The sequence below is a fragment of the Equus przewalskii genome, chromosome 9 (genome assembly GCF_037783145.1).
Source record: "Equus przewalskii isolate Varuska chromosome 9, EquPr2, whole genome shotgun sequence".
Lineage (NCBI taxonomy): Eukaryota > Metazoa > Chordata > Mammalia > Perissodactyla > Equidae > Equus > Equus przewalskii.
In genome coordinates, this window is record NC_091839.1 from 36,730,329 (window position 1) to 36,755,567 (window position 25,239).

Below are 25,239 nucleotides of genomic sequence, written 5' to 3' on the forward strand. Positions count from 1 at the left end.
ATAAGGAGAGGAACATTGTCACATAACTTAGTTGTGATCTAAATAATAATCTATATAATGCTTTCTGGGTTTCATTAAAGATAATTAAACCCAGAGAGTTGCTACTTGTAATTCTCATCAGTTTCAATTTTGTTTTGAAAAAGGGGGTTAAAAGAACACAGCATTTTCATGGGTCTGGTCCCGTGGCCTAGGGCTTAAGTTCGGTGCACTTCGCTGTGGTGGCAGCCCACATACGAAACAGAGGAAGACTGGCATAGATCTTAGCTTAGAGTGAATCTTCCTCAAGCACAAAGAGGAAGATTGGCAATAGATGCTAGTTCAGAGTGAATCTTCCTCAGCAAAAAAAAAAAAAAAAACCCATAGCATTTTCATTTATTTTTGATAGCACATCTAAGTCAAACTAAATATATGTCTTGAATACAAAGTCTAGGAAAAGCATTGTTCTTTTTCATTTCTTCATAAGCTTTATTCCCTAAGCTCTTCTCTCATCCCGAGCTATCAATTTAATTATATAAATATACCATAGACATTTATATAGGTGGTAGTTATTTGAGTAATTTTTAAACTACATTTTGAGGCAGTTGATATTTTAGCTCAGTTTATGCCTTATTACAAATATACATTTTAGCATTAATTCACAAACATTTCAACATTAAAGAGTGAATTTTAATAGTAAAGGAATTCTCTGAAATAAAAAAAATGTGTGATATATGCAATTTATCACTAAATTAACACACTCTTGCTTTTGTTTTTACCTACTTTATCTCCTGCTTAAGAAAAATAAAGCAGCTAGATGTTTTCTGCATAATAAAGCCACAACAGGAGGATTATCCCAGCAAGATAACCCAAGTTGTATCAACGATGTCTGTGTTTCAGAAATTAAATCCCCATCCTACTTTGTCAATTACTATCTCGGCATTACCTGAATATAAACTTTGTGTGTGAAATACGCAGGTGTTCCCCTGAATGCGCACAGACTCTCACTACGTATCCTGTCTTCATTCCATCTTTTCCTTTCCTGGGGCCTGTGCTCCTGTTGTAGACTTCCTGGATACAGAACTCCTGCCTCTTTTTCTTCTCTCTCTGCTGAAACTTCCTCAAATATTACTTATGTAAAGTCATTCCCCTGTTTAAATATTACATCCTACTTTTTCAAGTCTAAATCCCTCTTTCTGAATTTCAAGACCTTTCATAATAATTTGGTCATCTCTTAGACAACCTTAATCTCACTACATTTCAATAAGGACACTTAGCTTTAGTTGGGCCAGCCTTCCTTTTGCACGTGAACACACCCCTCTTGTCCCGAACTTGAGACCTACAACCGTATGTTCCCTTCTTAGGACAGTGCCTTCTTCCCTTTCTAACTATCGAAGGCTAGATTTAAGTTCCAACTCTGCTAGAAATATTTCTTAACTGTTCCAGCCTTCTCTGAAGGATATTCAACTCTGACTGGATGAATATGGCACTAATAATTTATACCAGACAGTTTAATTATATTTTCTCTAATAATTGATTGCCTGGTTTGCTTTCAATTACACAACAGAGACTCTTATCTTATTCTTCAATATTCTATTACAGTAAACAGATGCCATTTATTAAGTGCCTACTATGCACCAAACTCTATGCTAGGCTTTTTCAACAACAGTAGGTATAGTCAGGATCAAGAATATCAGTGAGGGCCCAAAATTAAGGAGTCAAAAGGATATAGGCTACTAATGAAGCTAAATATTCAGATCAGCTAGTAGGAAGAACATGAAGCAAGTGACTGCTTATTGCCCAGCTGTTATGATTAGAAGGATATTAATTAGACCTCTCTACCCCAAAACTATTTCCTATATTGACTCATTCTTAAAATCATCTCTAGTGTCCTGGTTAAAATGTAAGTATCCTTGGGGTTGGCACGGTGGCGCAGCGGTTAAGTTTGCATGTTCTGCTTTGGCGGCCCATGGTTCACCGGTTCAGATCCCAGGTGCGGACATGGCACCACTTGGCAAGCCATGCTGTGGCAGGGGTCCCACATATAAAGTAGAGGAAGATGGGCATAGATGTTAGCTCAGGGCCAGTCTTCCTCAGCAAAAAGAGGAGGATTGGCAGCAGATGTTAGCTCAGGGCTAAATCTTCCTAAAAAAAAAAAAGTAAGTATCCTTCTTCTTAGAGGATCAGACATTTATATTTCATGGAATTAACACATTTTTAGGGTAACTTCTAAGGACAGGATCTGTGGACACTGCAGTCTACTTGATGGGAGAAAAGGTGAAGGAGCAACTTAGGTGGGCAAAGTGGAAAAACCGGGAAGATTGAAAATAGTGAAAAACACGTTTCTTTACAAGTTTACCTAGCCTGAGCCTTAAAGAGCCAAGTGAATCGATTCTAGCCATAACTGCTCAAACAGAAAAGGTCATTAGGGGAGTCACACTTTGGAAGTCACAGCTGAAGTGCTTTTGTACCACCAAAAGGCATCAATTTGCTCAATCTTAGTCCTAAAAGATATCCCAAAGTTGCTGGGCACCTAACAGAAAGGAAAAGGGAGCCAAGGAGGGATAGGTACATCTCACCATCCTTAGACAAGGCGGGTGGTAGAACACCATGTTTGACAGCAAGGGCTCTGAGACCCGTGTCCAGCTCCCACCACCGCACACTCACTCGCCTGTGTAGCCCCCTGGGCCTGCCTTTCCTCTCTGAAGTACCAGGATAATACCAGAGGTGATCCAGGTAAAAGTGTCTCACACAGAGAGCTACCAAATGTCACATACCATTCTTATTTTATTTTCATTAGCTCACTCACAGAGGGAAGTCAGATGAGCTACTTACGGTCACAATGATAACAGAAATGAATTAACAGATTTTTTTGCCTACCTGGATTCCTCTTAGTAGTGATTAAACACAAAAGATATGAAAAAGGAGTTTGCTTAAAGAAATTCAGACATAACACTACTTTAACATTTATCATCACTTACAATGAATAAAGAAATACTAAGAAGTTTAATGGAAATAACGGGGAAACAGTATCTAAATAGTCTTAGACTAAAATTGCAGTCGCCCAGCGTACCCACAGGTTCTGCAACCACAGGATTCAACCAATGCGGGATAGAAAGGTCCATGATGGTTGCATCTGTACCGAACAGACTTTTGTTCCTTGTCATTTTTCCCTAAACAATACAGTATAATTATTGCAGCATTTACATTGTATTCTATATTATAAGTAATCTAGAGATAATTTAAAATAGGGGAGGAGGTGCACAGGTTATACGCAAATGCTACACCATTTTACATATGGGACTAGAGCATCCAAGGACTTTGGTATCCACGGGGGTCCTGGAATCAATCCCCCCAAGGATACTGAGGGACAGTTGGAATCTACTATGCAAAAATCAAAGGGATATAAATTAGGCGACATTCACTAGGAAAGCTAGTGAATACTACCCAATATCTTGAAAATTGTCAATATGTTACGGGACATGAAAAAGAATAAATTTGCCATAGTGGAAAAATGTGATAACTTACCTTGATGACATCTTCTGGCCATGCATTAAGAATTGAAGCAATATGCCCACGATCATGGATACTAATAAAGAGACCTCTGGCAGGAAAAAACGGAGTCGTTTTAGTTTACTTCAGACTTGTCAAACTGTCATGAACATTTAAAAATTGTTTCACCTCAGTTTAATATATCCCCATTTTTATCAAACTAGTGAAAATTATTTCCTTAAATAAGGTATAGGAATCATATAAGTAAAGGAGAAATTACTTTAAACAATATATTGACATCTACAGTAAAGGTAGGTTCATTCTTATATTGCATATTCTTAAGTATTTTTTAATTAAAGAAACATTCACTATTTTTATATACAGAGAATTTAAATAGGATTAGCACTTCCACTCCTGGACTCTGGCGGTCTTTCATTAAATAACATATATAAAAGCACTTTGAACAGCAACATGAAGCATAAGTAAACAAGCATTTTCGGTGCATATTCGACTTATTGCATATTCACAGTGTACAGATAAGAACGTGTACTGAGGGCAGCTGAAGTGAGTGACTAACGCTGAGCAGTCCTTTCATGTGCAACTTACTTGATTCTTTGGTCTGCGGTCTTAGTTGCTGTTTGCAATTCTGTTATTTAGACTCTCAACTGAAGTCTTTAGCACTGCTCTCCCACTGCTCCCCATTTCCCATGAAAGCCTAACAATTAACTTTAAAAATTAAAATAAAAAAAATTTTTAATGTCTTAACTTCACTTAAAAGTTTTACCTTAGTATTGTTAAATATAACTCAAATACAGAGAACCACATATAACAAATATTCAGCTTAATCAACTGTTTAAGGCAACCACCCTTCCGCATAACATCCATTTCAGCAGAGAGAATCTCGTCAGTTACCCAGATGCCCTCCCTATGTGTTCTCCCAATTGAAACTCCCCCTCTTCTAAGAGTAACCACTATCCTGACTTTCATGGTATCATTTCTTAATTTATAGTTTTATTATCCACACTATAAACCATCCCCAGACACTACAGTTTAATTTACTGGTACAGTTTCCCACAATCTGGATTTTGCTGATTGCATCCCTATGGTATAGATTAACATGTTAATCCTTCCTCTGTATTTCTTGGAAAGTTGGTAACTGAATCTAAAGGCGTCATCAGATTCATTTTTTTACAGACATTCATGGTTTGGTGGTATCAGAAGATGCATAATATCTTGCAGTCCTTTTTGTGATTTTAGCAGCTTCTGATGCTTAATATCTAAATTCATTAATTCATTAGGGGTTACAAAATGGTGATATTTCAATTCTATCAATCATTGTCTATTTATTTGCTGGAATGCCTCTTTAAAGAGAAATTTTACCACATTTGTTCTTTGATTACTCAATCTAAAGTTGATATAAGAAAATGATAAATGCTTGATTCTTTCTCTTACTTATCAGTTTTTAAAATAGCTCATTTGCTAAAATCTTTCAAGAGTTTCCACTAAGTTTTGTGTGTGTGTGTGTGTGCGCGCCGTGTGTGTTTTGGATCAATATGAACTCATGGATTTCCACATATTTGATGTGTTCTAATCATCACAGTTATTTTCTTTTATTGACACTCAAACTGTCCAATATTTGGCCAGTGGAAGACTCTTCATGTTGGCCCCTCAGTCCTTTTGACATGACTATAGTAGTTATAATAGTTTTTGACAGCTTCCTTTTTCTCTGTTATGACAAGATGTTCCATTTTGTCTTGAAAATGTCTGCCCCAAACCTGAAATGAGCCTGCTTTCTTTTAGTAGAAAGTGTCATCTCAATACCACAATCTAAATAATAGGGAACCTTACTACTACTATTTGGTCAAAGTACTGTTATAAAAAAATCACAAAACAATGTTGATAAGATTCACTTCCTAATCATAGCCAAAAATCTCAAATTGGCACTCTTCTCTTATAAAGTTTACCACTATGATTTCCTAGCAAATTCAACTTAGCGCTTTCTGAGAGGACCATTCACACGTTCTCTTTTCTCCTCACGTCTCCTACACCTATCTCCCTCTCACTCTCAGTTGATAACCAAATCTCAAATTTCAAACAGAAATAGATACAAGTGGGTAAAAAATACCTCATCTTTCTAATATAAACCGAACCCATCTGCATCTTTTTTTTTTATTGAGTTATTGATAGGTTACAATCTTGTGAAATTTCAATTGTACATTAATGTTTGTCAGTCATGTTGTAGGTGCACCATTTCACCCTTTGTGCCCACCACCCCACCCCACCTTTCCCCTGGTATCCACTAAACTGTTCTTAGTCCATAATTTTAAATTCCTCATATGAGTGGAGTCATACACAGATTGTCCTTCTCTCGCTGGCTTATTTCACTTAACATAATTCTCTCAAGGTCCATCCATGTTGTTGCAAATGGAATGATTTTGTTCTGTTTTGCAGCTGAGTAGTATTCCATTGTATATATGTACCACATCTTCTTTATCCATTCGTCTGTTGCTGGACACTTAGGTTGCTTCCACGTCTTGGCTATTGTAAACAGTGCTGCAATAAACATTGGGGTGCATAGGACTTTTGGAATTGCTGACTTCAAGCTCTTTGGATAAATACCCAGTAGTGGGATGGCTGGATCATATGGTAGTTCTATTTTTAATTTTTTGAGGAATCTCCATACTGTTTTCCATAGTGGCTGCACCAGTTTGCATTCCCACCAGCAGTGTATGAGGGTTCCTTTTTCTCCACAACCTATCCAACATTTGTTGCTATTAGTTTTAGATATTTTTGTCATTCTAACGGGTGTAAGGTGATATCTTAGTGTAGTTTTGATTTGCGTTTCGCTGATGATCAGCGATGATGAGCATCTTTTCATGTGCCTATTGGCCATCAGTATATCTTCTTTGGAGAAATGTCTGTTCATGTCTCCAGCCCATTTTTTGATTGGGTTGTTTAATGTTTTGTTGTTGAGTTGCGAGAGTTCTTTATATATTATGGATATTAAGCCTTTGTCAGATATATGACTTGCAAATATTTTTTCCCAGTTAGTGGGTTGTTTTTTTGTTTCAATCCTGTTTTCATTTGCCTTGAAGAAGCTCTTTAATCTGATGAAGTCCCATTTGTTTATTCTTTCTATTGTTTCCCTTCTCTGAGAAGGCATGGTGTCTGAAAAGATCCTTTTAATACTGATGTCAAAGAGTGTACTGCCTACGTTTTCTTCCAGAAGCCTCATGGTTTCAGGTCTCACCTTTAGGTCTTTGATCCATTTCGAGTTTATTTTGGTGAATGGTGAAAAAGAATGGTCAATTTTCATTCTTTTACATGTGGCTTTCCAGTTTTCCCAGCACCATTTGTTGAAAAGACTTTCTTTTCTCCATTGTATGCCCTCAGCTCCTTTGTCAAAGATAAGCTGTCCATAGATGTGTGGTTTTATTTCTGGGCTTTCAATTCTGTTCCATTGATCTGTGCACCTGCTTTTGTACCAGTACCATGCTGTTTTGATTACTGTAGCTTTGTAGTATGTTTTGAAGTCAGGGATTGTGATGCCTCCCGTTTTGTTCTTTTTTCTCAGGATTGCTTTAGAAATTTGGGGTCTTTTGTTGCCCCATATGAATTTTAGGATTCTTTGTTCTAATTCTGTAAAGAATGTCATTGGGATTCTGATTGGGATGGCATTGAATCTGTAGATTGCTTTAGGTAGAATGAACATTTTAACTATGTTTATTCTTCCAATCCATGTACATGGAATGTCTTTCCATCTCCTTATGTCGTCATCCAATTCTCTCAGAAAGGCCTTGTAATTTTCATTATATAGGTCCTTCACTTCCTTAGTTAAATTTACCCCAAGGTATTTTATTCTTTTTGTTGCGATTGTGAATGCTATTGTATTCTTGAGTTCTTTTTCTGTTGGTTCATTACTGGAGTATAGAAATGCTACTGATTTATGCAAATTGATTTTATACCCTGCAACTTTGCTGTAGTTGTTGATTACTTCTAACAGTTTTCCAATGGATTCTTTGGGGTTTTCTATATATAAGATCATGTCGTCTGCAAACAGCAAGAGTTTCACTTCTTCCCTCCCTATTTGGATTCCTTTTATTCCTTTTTCTTGTCTGATTGCTCTGGCCAGGACCTCCAGTACTATGTTGAATAAGAGTGGTGATAGAGGGAATCCTTGTCTCGTTCCTGTTTTCAGTGGGATGGCGCTCAGTTTTTGCCCATTGAGTATGATGTTGGCTGTGGGTTTGTCGTATATGGCCTTTATTATGTTGAGGTAGTTTCCTTCTATGCCCATTTTGTTCAGAGTTTTTATCATAAATGGCTGTTGGATCTTGCCAAATGCCTTCTCTGCATCTATTGAGATGATCATGTGGTTTTTATTCCTCAGTTTGTTGATGTGGTGTATCACGTTGATTGATTTGCAGATGTTGAACCATCCCTGTGTCCCTGGTATGAATCCCACCTGATCCTGATGTATGATTCTTTTGATGAATTGCTGAATTCTGGTTGCCAAAATTTTGTTTAGAATTTTTGCATCTATGTTCATCAGTGATATTGGCCTGTAGTTCTCTTTTTTCGTGGTGTCCTTGTCTGGTTTTGGTATCAGCGTGATGTTGGCCTCATAGAATGTGTTAGGAAGTGTTCCATCTTCCCTAATTTTTTGGAATAGCTTGAAAAGGATAGGTATTAAATCCTCTCTGAAAGTTTGGTAGAATTCCCCAGGAAAGCCATCTGGTCCTGGGGTTTTATTCTTTGGGATGTTTTTGATTGCTGTTTCAATCTCTTTCCTTGTGATTGGTCTGTTCAAATTGTCTGCCTCTTCTTGAGTGAGCTTTGGGAGATTGTAGGAGTCCAAGAATTTATCCATTTCCTCTAGGTTATCCATTCTGTTGGCATACAGTTTTTTGTAGTATTCTCTTATAATCTGTTGTATTTCTGCAGAGTCTGTTGTTATTTCTCCTCGCTCATTTCTGATTTTGTTTATTTGCGCTTTCTCCCTTTTTTTCTTTGTAAGTCTGGCTAGTGGTTTGTCAATTTTATTTATCTTCTCAAAAAAACAGCTCTTTGTCTCATTGATCCTTTCTACTGCCTTTTTCGTTTAAATAGTATTTATTTCTGCTCTGATTTTTATTATTTCTCTCCTTCTGCTGACTTTGGGCTTCATTTGTTCTTTTTTCTCTAGTTCAGTTAGGTGTGCTTTAAGGTTGCTTATTTGGGATTTTTCTTGTTTGTTAAGATGTGCCTGTACTGTGATGAATTTTCCTCTTAATACAGCTTTTTCTGTATCCCATATGAGTTCGTATGGCATGCTATCATTTTCATTTGTTTCCAGGTATTTTTTATTTCTTCTTTAACTTCTTCAATGATCCATTGTTTGTTCAGTAGTGTGTTGTTTAGTCTCCACATCTTTATGCCTTTCTCAGCTTTTTTCTTGTAATTAATTTGTAGCCTTATAGCACTATGATCTGAGAAGATGCTTGTTATTATTTCAATTTTTTTAAATTTGTAGAGGCTTGCCTTGTTTCCCAACATATGGTCTATCCTAGATAATGTTCCATGTGCACTTGAGAAGAATGTATATTCAGCTCTTTCAGGATGAAGTGATCTATATATGTCTATTAAGTCCAATTGTTTTAGTTTTTCATTTAGCTCCACTATTTCCTTGTTGATTTTCTGTCTGTCCATTGATGTGAGTGGGGTGTTGAGGTCCCCTACTATTATTGTGTTGTTTTTAACATCGTCCTTTAGGTCTGTTAATAGTTGCTTTATGAATCTTGGTGCTCCTGTGTTGGGTGCATAGATACTTACAAGCGTTATTTCTTCTTGATGAAGTGTCCCTTTGATCATTATATATCGTCCCTCTGTGTCTCTCTTTACCTGTCTTATTTTGAAATCCACTTGGTCTGATATGAGAATTGCAACACCTGCCTTTTTTCCTTGCTATTTGCTTGAAGTATTGTCCTCCACCCCTTCACCCTGAGTCTGTGTTTGTCCTTGGGGCTGAGGTGTGTTTCCTGGAGGCAACAAATTGTTGGATCGTGTTCTTTAATCCATTTTGCCACTCTGTGTCTTTTTATTGGAGAGTTCAATCCGTTCACATTGAGAGTGATTATTGATGCATGTGGACTTAGTGCTGTTAATCTGTCGCTCATTATCTTGTTTTCCTGCATTTCTTTTCCTGTTTGCTTTAGACTACCCATTTAATACTGCAATTTCTTATGCTGGGTTTCTTAGATTTTTCCTTATTCATGATTTGCGACTCTGTTCTGTACTTTATTTTAGTGTCTACCTTGAAGTTTGTATTTACAATCTCGTGTATAATATAGTCTATTCTCTGATGGTCTCTTACTTACTTGACCAATACTGATTTAGACCCTTTGCTCTTCCCCTCCTAAATAATTATTTTCAGTTTTTATTCCAACTCGTCTTATTAATTGGCAGTTAGAGTACTAAGATCGTCCTTGTTTTGGTAGTTTCCTTACCTTTACCCTAATGCTATAATTGAATATTTGCTATCCTGTTCTGGTTCTAGCCATCGGTCTCCCTAGCCTGTGGATTGTGTTCCCTTTCTCCCTTTTTTCTTTTTTCAGGTATGAGAGCCTTCTTGAGGATTTCTTGTAGTGGAGGGCTTTTAGTTACAAATTCCCTTAACTTTTTTTTGTCTGGAAAAGATTTAATTTCTCCCTCATATCTGAAGGAAATTCTTGCTGCATAGAGTATTCTTGGCTGAAGGTTTTTATCCTTTAAAGCTTTGAATATGTCACTCCATTCTCTCCTAGCTTGTAGGGTTTCTGTAGAGAAATCCGCTGACAGTCTGATAGGGGCTCCTTTGTAGGTTATTCTCTTTTTTTCCTTTACTTCCCTGAGTATTCTCTCCCTATCATTCCTATTTGCCAACTTTACTACTATGTGCCTTGGGGTAGCTCTTTTTTACATTGACAAATCTAGGAGATCTAAAACCCTCCTCTACACACATTTCTCCGTCGATCCCTAGATTTGGGAAGTTCTCTTCAATAATTTCGTTAAGCACACTTTCTGCTCCATTTTCCTTTTCCATATTCTCGGGAAGTCCTATGATCCTTATGTTCTTACTCCTCATTGAATCCACTATCTCTTGGAGATTTTCCTCATTTTTTTAAAATTCTTAGTTCTCTTTCTTCCTCTGTCTGGCGCCATTCAGCCTGTCTATCTTCTATTATGCTAATTTTCTCCTCTATGTTGTCTACATGGGCATTCAGGGAATCCTTATTCTGTTTGATCTGGTCCATTGTGTTTTTCATCTCAAGTAATTCTGTTTGATTTTTCTTTATGATTTCAATCTCTTGTGAAGTAACTCCAGAACTCGGCTTGTTTCTCTCTCTTTCTCTCTACCTCATTGAGTTTTTTGATTATAGCTGCTCTGAACTCATTATCACTTAGTTTACCTAATTCCAAGTCCTCAGGACTTAATTCTATGTTTTTATTGTTTTCCTTCTGGTCTGGGGCTTTTATAAATTGCTGGATGGTAGAGGAGCGTTTTTTTCGCATGGTGGTAGAATTCAGTTACAGTTACAGCCTGTCGCCACTAGATGGGGGTCGAGAGCCACGTGTTATGAGCTCTCTGCCTTGAGGCAAGATGGCTGCGTCCACGGGCTCCGCTGCGGGGGAGGGGCTGTTACTCACACGTACCGGTCTGGGTTCAGATCAGTTCTGTTCTCTGGTCTCCCAAGGCCCTTGATTTATAGGGTCCCCGCGGACAGAAGCTTTCCCCCCCGTCAGCGGGTCTCCACTGAATCAGTGGCAGGAGTCCCGGATGGTCCCCTGGTCGCGCGGCCCCTCCCCATGCTCCTTCCCCACCCATGCCGCAGCAATCGCAGACCCTAGGGGAGGGAGCGATGTTCTCGCCTACCGTTCCAGCGCCTCCGAGGGTGTGAGCAAAGGTTATGATCTCCACCTTCTTGGTATCGTAGGTCTCTAACGAGCTGGCATTATGTTTATTCTCTGAAATTCAGTTCTTCCAATCTTTTGTTGTATTTTGGAGGGGAGAGAATCCCGGGTCAGCTCACCCCGCCATTTTGCTCCACCCCTTCCCTGCATCTTTTTTTTTTTTTAATGCTGTTTGGTGAGGAAGATTGGCCCTGAGCTAACATCTGTTGCCAATCTTCCTCTTTTTTTTTTCTCCACAAAGCCCCAGTACATAGTTGTATATCCTAGTTGAAAGGCATTCTACTTCTTCTATGTGGGATGCCACCACAGCATGGCTTGATGAGCAATGCTAGGTCCATGCCCAGGATCCAAACCAGCGAAACCCGGGCCACTGAAGCAGAGCGGGCAAACCCAACCACTCAGCCACAAGGCCAGACCTTGTATCTTTTTCTTTTTTTGCAGATTAGCCCTGAGCTAACATCTCCCACCAATTCTCCTCTTTTTTGTTGAGGAAGATCAGCACTGAGCTAAGATCTGTGCCCACCTTCCTCCATTTTACATGTGGGATGCCTGCCACAGCATGGCTTGATAAGCAGTGCACAGGTCTGTGTCTGGGATCCAAACAGGTGAACTCCTGGCCGCTGAAGAAGAGGGCATGAACTTAACCGCTACGCCACCAGGCCAGGCCCCCTGCATCTTTTTCTTAATCGACTATTTTTTAGAGCAGTTTTAGGTTCACAGCAAAATCAAGCAAAAGGTACAGAGATTTTCCCTTATTACCTGCCCCCACACACGCGCAGCCTCTGCCATTATCAATATCCCCCACTAAAGTAGTACATTTGTTACAATTGATGGGATTATGCTGACACTTTATTAACACCCAGAGCACATAGTTTACAGGAGGGTTCACTCTTGGTTTTGTACTTTCTATGGGTTTGGACAAATGTATAGTGACGTGTATTCACCATTACAGTATCACACAGAGCAGTGTCACTCTCTAAAAATCCTCTGTGCTCCACCTATTCACTCCTTTCTCCCTAACCCCAGCAATTTTTTACTGTCTCCATAGTTTTGCCTTTTCTAGAATGTCATATACTTGGAATCACACAGTATGTAGTCTTTTCAGATTGGATTCTTTCACTTGGTAACATGCATTTAAGGTTTCTCCATGTCTTTTCATGGTTTAATTGCTCATTTCTTTTTAGCGCTGAATAATATTCCATTGTCTGGATGTACCACAGTTTATTTATCCATTTACCTACTGAAGGACATCTTGGTGGCTCCCAAGTTTGGGCAATTATGAATAAGACTGTTATAAGCAGTCATGTGCAGGTTTTTCTGTGGACATAATTTTTCAACTCCTTTAGGTAAATACTAGGGGCATGATTATTAGATCTTATGGTAAGAGTATGTTTAGTTTTGTAAGAACCCACAAACCGTCTTCCAAAGTGGCTGTACCTTTTTGCATTCCCACCAGCAATGAATGAGAATTCCTGTTGCTCCGCATCCACACCATCATTTGGTGTTGTCAGTGTTCTTGATCTTGGCTATTCTACTAAGTGCGTAGTGGTATCTCACTGTTGTTTTCATTTGCATTTCCCCGATTACACACAATGTAGAACATCTTTTCATATGCTTATTTGCTATCTGTATATTTTCTTTGGTAAGGTCTGTTAAGATCTTTGGCCCATTTTTTAAACTGGGTTGTTTGTTTTCTTATTGTAGAGTTTTAAGAGTTCTTTGCATATTTTATGTAAGTCCTTTATCAAATGTCTTCTGCAAATATTTTGTCCCAGGATGTGTCTTGTGTTTTCATTCTCTTGACAGTGTCTTTTATAGAGCAGAAATTTTTAATTTTAATGAAGTGTAGCTTTCATGGATCATGTCTTTGGTGTTATAGCTAAAAAGCCATTGCCATACTCAAGGTCATCTAGATTTTCTCCTATGTTATCTTCTAGGATTTTTATAGTTTTGCATTTTACTTTGAGGTTTGTGACCCATTTTAAGTTAATTTTTGTGAAGGAAATAAAATCTGTCTAGATTCATCTTTTTGCATGCAGACGTGCAATGTTGTTCCAGCATCATTTGTTAAAAAAGACTATCTTTTCTCCATTGTAGTGCCTCTTTTTTCGCATTCTCTGCCTTTCCTCCTGTTATAATGGAAGAAATTTCCTATTATCAAGGCCATCCTCTCACTTATGCTCTGGATCCTATCCCATCTTAGCTTTTCAAAGGCTTCACTCCAGCAATTACTCCATCTCTATGCTACATAACCACTTCGTCTCCCTCCTCGACCAGATCATTCTTATTGGCATAATAACCTGCCCTCACATTATCCATCTTCTAAGAAGGCTGGATCTTGTCCCCTGCTCTCCTCTCCTCCATCGCAAAACCCTTCAAAGATGTGTATTCTTATTGTCCCTATTTCTTTACCTCCTCTTGTCTTGTCAATGTATTAATTAGGCTTTTCTCCCTCACTTCTCCACAGAAACAACTCTTACCAACGTCACTGATGACTCACATTGACTAAAGGCAAGGGTCAACTCTCACCTTTCTCGACTTCTCAACTGTGTTGGACATGGCTTCATATAGCACGTTCATAACGATGACTCTCAAACTTCTGCCTTCAACCTACACCACTCCCTTGAGCTCCAAACTGCAAATCGAACCACCTACTTCATTTTTCTTATCATTCAGGCCTCAACTCACACCTTAGTTCTCAGACAGGCCTTCTCTGACAACAGCAGTCAAAGCACCTCCACTCTAACAATTTTATCATCTTCGTAATACTTACACGTATCTGAAATTATCTTATTTATTTTTTCATATGTTTGCCAACTGTCTCCTCCCTGGCACCACCCCCAGTACACATATACATACAAAGCAACAATTCCTTAAGTACAGAGACTCTATTTTGCTTGCATTTGCAACCCCGATGCCTGTAAGTGTGCTGACACATGGCATGTGTCCAAAAATATGTGATGACTTCAGTGCTGAAAAAATAAGGCTTCTATAATCAAATTTTCTAAAAGTACAGAAAACCTAGAAATAAACCTAGACTTATACTGACGTATTAAGTAACCAAAAATTATATTATGATAGTAAGTGCTACAGGCAGATTACTGATGACTGTCTGACTCAACAAAAATATTAATTTACCAAATTGGCACTAAATTATATCCTTTCCTGGTTGATTTTGTTGCTGTTTCATATGAATTTATTTTGTTTCTCCATAATGATTATAAGCTCTTTATAAGTTATATATTTCTTTTGGATCCCTGTCATATGCAACTATGCAATCAACAGGGTCTCAATAAATAACTGGAAAATTAAAATGAAATATATTTGGGCTTTTTAAAGAAAGCAATTTTTTTTTAATTATCTAAGTGTTCTTGGCAATCTACCATTAAACAATATTTCCTGGGAACTTGTTAGTTAGCCAAGGTTTTCCAAGTAACACTGGTCTCAGGAAACAGTATCATTTTTTTAAGCAAGAGGTACAATGAACAATACTAGAATTTACATCAATTAAATCCCAAGGTTTATTATACAAAGATATGAACACAACTTCAGTGGGGGAGCCATTGGCCACTGTAATCTCTAGCACTGAGTAAAGATTCATTTGTGGCAAGAGTGCTCACTCTTGGAAAGAGCTCAATAAATGAAAGATTTGTAATGTGCCACTGAAGTCAAGCATTTTGAGAGAATTTGCAAAACTTCCTGGAATGTCTCATTCATCAGAAACCTAATGAGATATCCAAAGTGTTTCAGCATAGAAATGGCCCACAGTTGCCAGTATAAAGTTGGATATGAAACATTAATCCTTAACGTATACATATATATAGTTATAAAATGAAAAGTTTAGACAGGAAAGTTATTATCAATGATATTTTAAAATGAGTGGAATTACAATAAACACTTTTTCTCCACTCATGTTTTTGTTGATCAATTTGTTTAAAAGACTTAATTTTTATTCAAAGTATACTAAACAAGCCAATTAAAAATATGTATACTTTTGCATCTATTTCATGCTAGAACTGAGACAATTTTAAAATGTGTCCCATTTTATCATATACATAGTTCAAACTTTTCTCATAACCTCTAACATTGTATATACTCCACTCTCAAAACAGATTTCTAAGATGAGATAATATTCTTACTTCTTCACGCTGTTTCAGATAACATCCCTAAGGAAATTTATTTCATATCAAAATAGAGTTCATCTTCTAACATGCAACTTTCTGTTATAACTAGACTTGTATTTTCCTCTGGAAATGGGTTCAGGACCCTGCTCCTGACCCAGTGGAGGAAGTAACCATGCTACAATTTTCTGTAATAATTCTCTCTTGCATTACAGAAGCTGATTTTACTATCCGTTGAAATGAGAAAATTAGACCCCATATTTCTCACAAAGATGTGAGTATGCATTAGTGAGCCTTGGGAATTAACCCAAAGTTGAGTTATGCCAGCAGGTCTGGGCTGATGGGAAAAGAAGTACTAAACAGAGCTACATTCAGGTAAAATGCAGGTCTTAAAGATCAGGAGACAGCTAGGAAAAGATGCAGAGTTAAGAGTCATATGCCTGGAACTGAAGGAGGCAGAAGAGGTTACTAAAGGAGAAAGAAGAGAAGGGGAAGGGGAAAGCATTACAAATTAGTGCCCGTGATAAAAGAAGAGGATGACTAAGGAGTCCTCGAGAAAAAAATGATCTAATAGGTAGGACAACCAGTGTTTCTGAAGCCAAGGGAGGACAATGTTAAGAAGGCCTGGATCAACATTATCATATCCTGCAGTAAATGCTTAAAAGAATTCTCAGTATATTACAAAGAATTGTTTTTCTTGAACTATTTGAGAGTTAAGTAGCCAACATGTTTCATCACTACCAAATAATTTAGTGCATTTCCTACAAACAAAAATATTTTCCTACATAATTATAATCAGAAAATTTTGCACTTCCTTACTTTCTGGTACAAGATGTCCCAAGCTCATCTTTCACTTATCCTGGCCCTGCCCCGGAGTCAGCAATTTCCCTAAGGACTTTTGGTTCCTTTTGGTGGGGAATGGTCTTTAAATCTGAGTGCTAGGTGTGCACCTTGTTACTGTGGTGTTGCTGCTTCCAGGCCAACTCAATGGACAGAGCTAGAGAATATACATATGTACAGACATACTTTATGAGTGTGTGCGTATGTGTATATACACACATGCATACACATAGGCAGCTCTCCTACACAGATACCCTCCTCATTCCCCTGGGGCAGTGATGCCTGGCACTGGTCCACCCTCCTACACAGATTCTCCCTTCACCTTGCTTGGCTCTCACAACTTGAGCCCAGCTGCCCTCCTGTGCAGGTGTTCTGAAGACAGGCCCCAACACTCCATGCTGGGCCCCCAACTCTCTTCATCAGAGATTGAAGGAGCAGGAAGCAGAGAAAGGTGCAGTCTGACTGCTGCTATCTCTGAAGAACATGAAAAAACTTGGGCTGGCTGTGCAAAAAGAAGCTATAATTATCCTCTGCTGCTGGAGAAACACCAGCCTGGACCACATCTTTACAGATTAAAGATTTTTACCCTTTTGCTTATCATACTTGTGGAAATTATTTTCCTAATTTTTATCTTTCACTTTTGTTTGTTGTTGTTTCATTTATATATAGGAAAATAAACTGATTTTTCTCTTTTCACATTTCTTACATTTCTTTTAAGCACAAGCCCTTCTGCATCAATCATTTTTCTGTATTTCACTTTTACTTTTTCTTTCTAGGTTTGGTTCAGTTCTTTAAATCCATCTGAAATTTCAGTATAGTTGGTGGTGTGAGGCTCTAATAGCCCGCTTCATACTTTTCCAAATAGCACACTTCTGGCATAACTACACTTTGACCTCATTAATATCTCCTGTCTTTTGACACCTGCTTTTATTTTTTTCCTCCAAATTATCAATCTATCCTGATTGAATTTCCTTCTTTATTCAGCTAGACTTTATCCATTCTTCCAACCATTCTTAACTCCCTTGCCTTTTTCTCTTTCCCTCACTCTCTTTCTGAAATCCTCCAAATCTAAATCTGTCCATCGGCCTTCTCTTTTCCTCAAGCCCTACTGCAGAACGAGGCTTGAAAAAGGCACTCAACCAGGTGCCAGATCCATTAAAACCTCCTGGTCTCTCTAGTGTTGCTGGGTCCTCACAACTCAACACGACTTCCTCGGATACCTTATAATGGCCGTTCTTAGAATCTCCACGAGAGCTACTTCATATTTCCTTCATTCCCACCCCTCTGCACTCTCACCACATTAGCACATTTTTTTTAACCCAAGATAAAATAGAGACTTTCAGCTCCCAGTTATCCACCTATAAACTTCCTTCCATTATTCAGTATTCATTGGTGAATAAAGTGTCAGCGTCTCCATCCTTTAGTCCAGTTTATCCTCGTGCTGTCACTCTCTGGCCACTTCTTCGTCTTCTTCACAATCTCCTTTGTTCCTGCTTAACCCTTAAACGCTGGCATTCTCCAGCTTCAAAAACAGTTTTCTTTTTCACCCTAAGGCACGGTGAAGGCCTGGGGACTCTTTGCTTCGCTCCCTCCCTTGGACTCACTTCCAAGGTCCATTGCCTCAGCTTCTGCTGAATGTCTGATCTTTTGGCTTTATCTCCTATTTGTGGTCCCATCTTTGCTTTGGAATTTTGTCAATTAATTCAGCCTGAGAATTACCCAGTTTCCAGCTCTGGATGATGTTTTAAGGATAAAAATAGCATCCCTCCAACGTCTCCAGCTCCTCTTCACTGCCAGGCTGGCTCCTAATCGCTTATCAGAGGCAGTGCAAGTGCTACCTCCTCTTGAAAATATTCCCTGACCCACATTCAAGCTGAGTTGGAATCTCTCTGCAATCCCATAGAAGCTTGCTGTTTTTCTCGAATATAGCACATATCATATTGTCATACAATTTTTCGCTTTCTTATATATCTGTCCTACTAGATATGAACTCTTGAAGTCAGAAATTCTGCATTCTTACAGAAAGAAAAGAAGGAAACAGGGAGTGACAGAAAGAACATAGGAAAGGAGAAAGGAAGGTAGTTCAGATGTGATTATGGCACTAGCTGACCCAATGGTGGGTAAAATCTCCTATCAAAGAAGTGGGATGGAGAACACTCAGCGGCTCTGTGGTCAATGTGTATAATTTGGGGAGTCTTCTGAAGAATGACAAGGCCAAGGAACAGACAGAAGAAATCAAAATTTAGGGTGAAAGTATAGCAACAACCAGAGCCGATGTCCAGTTCTAGGACCTGGAGCACTTGCAGGCTGAGAGATCAGAAACTTGAGATCTCAGTGTTAATTAACCTGAGGGGCAACAGATCTTAATGACAGTAAAGGACTGGAGAAATAATGAGAGAACTGACAGCTCCAGAGCTCCTAGGTCTGAGGAAGAATCACAAATTATAAGATCACACCCGCTTCGGAAGAAAGGTAAGTAAGGTTGTTTAAGTGCTTCAGGCTGCAGTCTGGTTTAGCTTAGAAATAAACTAGGATGAGACAGAATCTGTAGGTGAGGAGGGACCCAGTGAGGGCGCAGGGCCAATGAAAGGTGACGTCCTTGTGATTAAATACCAATTCTATCATAGAAGTTAAAAACGTCTTAATTGAGGCCAGAAGAGAAAGGTAGATTTCCCATTTCCTCTGATTCCCTACTTCCAAATGTAAGATTTTTTTTTAATTAGCACAAAACATCCTAATATTACTAACACGAGTGATACTTTTCTTTGTGTAACTATTTGATTTTGCTCTGCAATGATAACCATGTGAGTTTGTTTTGTTTATTGTAGATAAACGTTTAAAGCTCTATTTCTAGTCTTAATCCTCCTAAGGAGTGAAAAGTAGTGCAGTGGGCAGATTTCTCAGATGGTCCCGAGATGTCCCAGCTCCCTGGTGTTCACATCCGAATAATCCCCAGGACTGTGCATATGATGTCTCCTACTCTGATAAGGTTGTGTTAGATAGTACCGTTGGCCTGCAGATGGGAAGATTATCTGGTTGGGCCTCCACTCTTCAAAGGCAGAGAATTTCTCCAGCTGCTCACAGAAGAGGAAGTCAGAGGGTCAAAGAATGAGAAGGACTCCAAGCGCTGTTGCAAACTTACATAGAGGGGGCCAAGTGGCAAGGCATAAGAGCTTCTTCTAGCAGCTGAGAGCAGTCCCTGGCTGACAGGCAGAGAGGAAACAGGGACCTTAAGTCCTACAAATGCAAGGAACTGAATTCTGCCAACAAAAATAAGCTTGGGAGAAGATTTTTCTGTAAGCCTCCAGACAAGTACTCAGCTGGGCTGACGCCGTGATTTTAGCCTTGTGCTACCCTAAACATAGAACTCAACCATATCATGCCATATTTCTGACACACAGAACTGTGAACTGATAAATGGATGTTGTCTGAAGCAGCTAAGTTTATGTTAATTTGAAATAGAAAACTAATAAATACTGTGTATATAAAAAGTAAAATTCAGATACTCATTCCATCATTTATCATATATTCATATTTATTTCACAATAGACATGACACAGTGCTAACCACCAACGAAAATACAGGAAGATTTGCCACGCATTGCTGATTGGCTCTGTAGTTCCTTCCGTGACCTAATGACCAATGCAGATCATTATTTAGCACAGATGGCTGTAGTTTCCAGAAATCACGTGACTAAGGCTGGCAATATTTTTCTAAACGGTGGTAATATGCTAGCCATTACAATTCAATTTTTAGAATTCCAAAAGAAGGCAGAGGTGGTATTCTTTTCAAAGAATGAAGATATAGTATGGTAATGTCCCAGAGAAAATATGTGAGAAAACAGGAACATTTGGACAGAGAAAAGAACCATACATTTGAAAAAAAATAATTCCTTTTTCACAGCTAAATTTACTAATAACAACTACATTATTATAACTTAATGTTCATCTAATCTGATGCTATATTATGTATATTTTAAGATATTTTATTTCAGGACATCAATGGGGAAATGGATAAATAACTGCCTTAAGGAGAGGGTGAGGGTAATGGGAGTAAGGTTGGAGGCCAGAGGGGACTTCAACATTATCACTAATTTAAAAAAAAAAATGTGATACAATGTTAACAAATGTCAATTTTAGATGTTGGATAACTAGGTATCTGTAACTAGTCTTTGTACTTTCCCTAGATTTCGACTTTTTCAAAATATGATTTTATTTCATATTTTTAAGAGAAAAGTGAAGTAAAAGCAAATACATTTCTCTTTGAGCAGAAAGGAGATGAGTGATTTTTTTTCAAGCTTGGACAGCTACTTCATGGCAGAAGGAGAACAAAAACTCTGATCTGACACCTAGAGCAGTGCTCCTTCCATTTTCTATAAGACATAAATTCTTTCTAACTACTGTGGAAAGGGGCACTGGAAACCATTTGAATCTACACCAGCTGACTAGGGAGAGAGCAGAAGACAAGGCACAGCCCAGGCAACTGGACATCCAGTCAGGTTTCCTATTCAGGTAAGAGGTCTGAGGCCAATCCAAACACAAATAGGTCAACACAGATCATGATAAAGGGAAAATATATGGACTAATGATCAAAGTAGGAGGTTGAGAATTGGGGAATAAATCAACTGCCTACCAAGAAGGTCTGAGACTTATGAGAGGGAGAAATAGAGTGGAAAGGAGCGGGTAGGGATACGGAATATCTGATGACCTTTGGGGAACTAATGGTCCTTTCTGTGACACTCCTCTTGGCTTGACACTCCTTCCTTGCTAGGGAACAAATCTCTAAAGTGGTAGAACTGTGGCATAAAAATGATATTTTTATGATTTTTACAAACATATTAATAAGCTTGGCTCTCTATTTCCATGTGCTTTGCATGAAGAATTAATATTTAACTATTAATTCTATTATTCTTCTGACCTTTATACATTTCCAATTGTTGCAATTAGTCCCCTAATTTCAAAGGAGTTACTTAAATATTATCAAATAATGAATTAAAATACAATAAAGCTACATATGTTGATCTCACAGTTTAGGATGCTGGTCTATATAACTAACACACGTAACAATTTAATGAGTGGACCATATCACACTTTTTGGCTTCATACTACAGAAAAATACTGGATAGGTATAAGAGTTTTAGTCACAGCTATGAAACTTTAGTCACTTAACTTTTCTAGTCTCAGTAATTTACAAATAAGTAAAGAAGATTTGGTCTAGAATGATCAGTAAGCTGTGTCTCAATATTCTGAGTCTATGATATTGTCTTTTCCAATCCTGAAATAGCAATAGAAAGGATTTTTCCAACTTTATTTTCATCTTCCTCCGCAATATATGCTACCAGTAGAACCACAGAAAATCTGAATGGAGAAATTTCTCCTTCTAAATAAAACAGACTTTGAAAAAAATAAAAACAGATAAATATCTTTTCTAGAATTTTCCCCTTTATGTAAATGAAAAGCCTGCCATCATATAATGAAAATATTTTTGTTCTAAGTTGAAGATAACTTCTTCCATTTTTCAATGACTGGTAGAAAAATGACCCTTCTATTTTCTAACACGAAAATGTTGATGATTATTATTAATGTTACAGTATTTTCTTTTACCACAATTGATGATAATTTTTAAGAATGTTCCATCAAGCATAACAAATGGACTACTTTTCCTTTTGTTCAATCCATCAGTACAAACTGATAATATGGTGATCATTACACATTTATTGTGAACGAAAATATTTTTAAGAATACACTATGTTCTTCTACACAGGCCATGCCAACTGATCTGAACTGGGAGCTCTCTTTATATAGATGGCTAGTAGCCTTGACAGAGATGATACTGTTTGAGTCATTTCACAACATGTAAGTTTCCTATTCTCTATTATTTAGGCAATGAATGCATTTGGGGCTTATATTTAACTATCTATAACTTATAGGAACAAGACAAACATTTCCTATGTTGAATGCTTGCTCAATGAGAAAAAGATTTCAATTCTTAATATCCTGAGAAAGAATATTCTCATTCATCTCAAAAGGTCATATCAAGAAACAGTAAGAATATCTACCATTATTAGAAATGAAAGCCATAGAAAATGTTTCTTCATAACAATTTCAGAGGTCTTTCTCAGGTCAAAACCTGGTACTTATTATATCAAAGTTCTACATATTTTCAATCAAATTAACTTGGGGCATAATAATATTTAAACTGATTATAGAGAATTTTTTAAAGGGTCATAAAAGAGGAGCAAAGATGATTCAACGTTTTAAAAGGAACCCCTTAAAGGAAAAGTTTTATAAAGATTCAATAGAGAAGGCATAAAGAGAAAAAGACAACAGCTTTTAATTATTTATAAAATTATTACAAAGAGCACAAGAATTATTTTAAAACTTCAATCGAGAATAAAAACAGATAAAATATAAGTGATTCAAGCTTGCATTTGTAAAGGCTGCTAAATATTAAAATGGATAATTTAGGAAGATTGTAGATGTGTTCAACGTTTTCTGTGATATTGAAAGTTAAGGAAATAAAGTAGCTGACATGTCCAGCTCTTTCTCAGTCTGTGCTGTTATTCCAAGATACTATATGGTGAGAGGAAAAGGCACAACAAATTCTACAATTTAACTTTGCACGGGGAAAAAAGAGTCAACCTCACCTACCTTGTGTTCAATCCCTTAGGTGATATTTGCTTCTTCTAAACTCCCTTTCAGTAAAAAGAAGAGCAGCAAAGGTACCAGACATATCTGATAGCACAGACTAAAATTCTTTGAATATGACATTATAGTGAGGAAAATAAAACACACCAAGAGCTATAAAGCAGAAGCTAAAATAAGGATAGAAAAATATGGAGCAACAGACATAGAATGGTAGACTCCTATATACAAAAAACAATTGCATTGCTATGAAGTACTTGCCAAGGCTCCATCTTACTCATCCTGTTTGAATTAGCAAATTCTATCAGAATAGAATAATTACTTAGTCTCACATCTAGGCTGGATTCTCAGGTTTCCTTCCAAAGTTATAAATAACAGCAATGAAGAAAAGGAAAAAAAAGCACTTTTTTTCCCTCACTTTTAAGGGAAAATATATACATCCCATCAAAAATTTGTTGGCAATGCAAAGGGAAAAAAATCCTTCAGTTACTTGATGTCTACAGAATGAGAGTCATATCTACGGCCAATATAAACTGACTACGCAATGGGATCCAAGAGCTGAAATAACAGAGGCACTCAATGATGGAATGCACTAGAGTGAAGCCACTGCTTTTTATGAAAGAAGTCCAAGGCACTAAGGACAAGAAACAGCAATGAGAACAAGGATAAGAAGAATTCAATTACTTCTATACATATAACACTTTACTAAGACCATTAAGATTTGCCCCAACGTTTACATGAAATTTGCCCACTCAGGCTCCATGATCCCAAGTCCTCGGGGAATGTCTGCATTAACGCAACAATTTTCATTAATCATGCTGTTGTTGCTATAAATTGACCAAAGTTTATTCTGATTCTTTCATTCTCATTTCTCTGCTAAACAGCATTCTTGGATAGAAAGAGATTCTTAGCTGAAGCTATATTTTCAGGTTCCTTTCAAACTGCTAGTAAAGTAAATCCCATAGCCTTAACTCTGGGCCTTTATCCAGAAGTCTTTTCTGTTGCTGATCTTTACTTGAAAGTCTTTATTCTTGCAGACTAGTTTATCTAAACCCAAAATGAGTGCTCACACTATTCAACCAATTTGTCTCATTTCCTTTTCTCATATTGAAGAAAACTGACAGAGACCCATACGCATACACTGAGAATTATAGGAATAGGTCTTTATCAACCTAAAAGAAAAAACTGCTGTTTACAGGCAATGTCTCTAGGTAGTCGTTTTTTTTTTCTTTTTCTTTTCAGAGAAAGAAAATTCATCAATAGAAAAATATAAGCCTCATGGGCAGATTTGGTATAGTGCCAAATACAGTTCTGGCAAATTCTTTTGATGTGAGATTTTTGCAAAGAATTTTCCAGAGGAAGTTGCTACTGCTGGGTCCTAAGAAACTGATTTCCCCCAATCCTACTCCATAAACCAAATAATACCCATTCTCCCTCACATTTAGACCATCCCTCCACAAATTCAAATTTATACTTTCACTGGAAATCTGTCACTAATCCCCTTTAAGTCAAGCATAAGTGGGAAATATGCTTTCCAAAATCACAAGCTGTGTTATTATCATATCAATAAGACTTTGGGGAAATTAAAGGGTAAAGCTAAACAGCATTAAGTAGGCTTCTCAGGCTACTTCCTTTGGGAAGCTGTGCCTGAATGCTAGTTCTGTCTGAGTTATGGGTCACTCCTACAATTCCATAGCACTTTGTGCTCTCCTGTCACAGTGTTTATCACACAGAACTATAATTGCTTGCGTATCGTTTGTCTCCTTAATTAGACCATAGGCTGCATGAGGCAAACTGTTTTATCTGTTTTGTTTGTTATCTTATTATAATGGCCTAAAACAACGTTTGGCAAAGAGTAGCTGAAGCAGATTAAAGACGACCACAAATTCTCTGATACCCCTCCTACAGAAAAGCAGGGTCTATGCCCTCTCTTGATTCTGGATGGCCTCTGTAACTGCTTTGACCAACAGAATATAGCAGAAGTAACACTGTCCTAACCTCTAACCAATTCTTAAGAAACTAGCAGCTCCACCTCCTGTCTCTTGGAACACTTGCTCTTAGAGCCCTAAGATTGACAGGTATGGTTGAGAAGACTTTCCAAGGGGTACAAATGCATGAATAGTTTTAAGGGAATCAATTTCTCCAGATATTTACTTCCCATATGTCTCTTTCCTAAAACTGATCTCCTGAGACCTGATGTGTTTCTCCAAAGATGAATCCACTCATGAAGATTCTCT

The 25,239-nt window shown here is 37.7% G+C and overlaps 1 protein-coding gene across 3 annotated transcripts in view; it reads right to left on the reverse strand.

Moving 5' to 3' along the window:
• ME1 (malic enzyme 1) overlaps window positions 1–25,239 on the reverse strand; it is a 252,153-nt gene that overhangs the window by 107,163 nt on the left and 119,751 nt on the right. For all 3 annotated transcript variants that reach the window (XM_070559076.1, XM_070559077.1, XM_070559074.1), the window contains one exon: window positions 3,505–3,580. In XM_070559076.1, coding sequence (XP_070415177.1) covers window positions 3,505–3,580 — 76 coding nt within the window. The remainder of the gene's footprint in view (window positions 1–3,504; window positions 3,581–25,239) is intronic.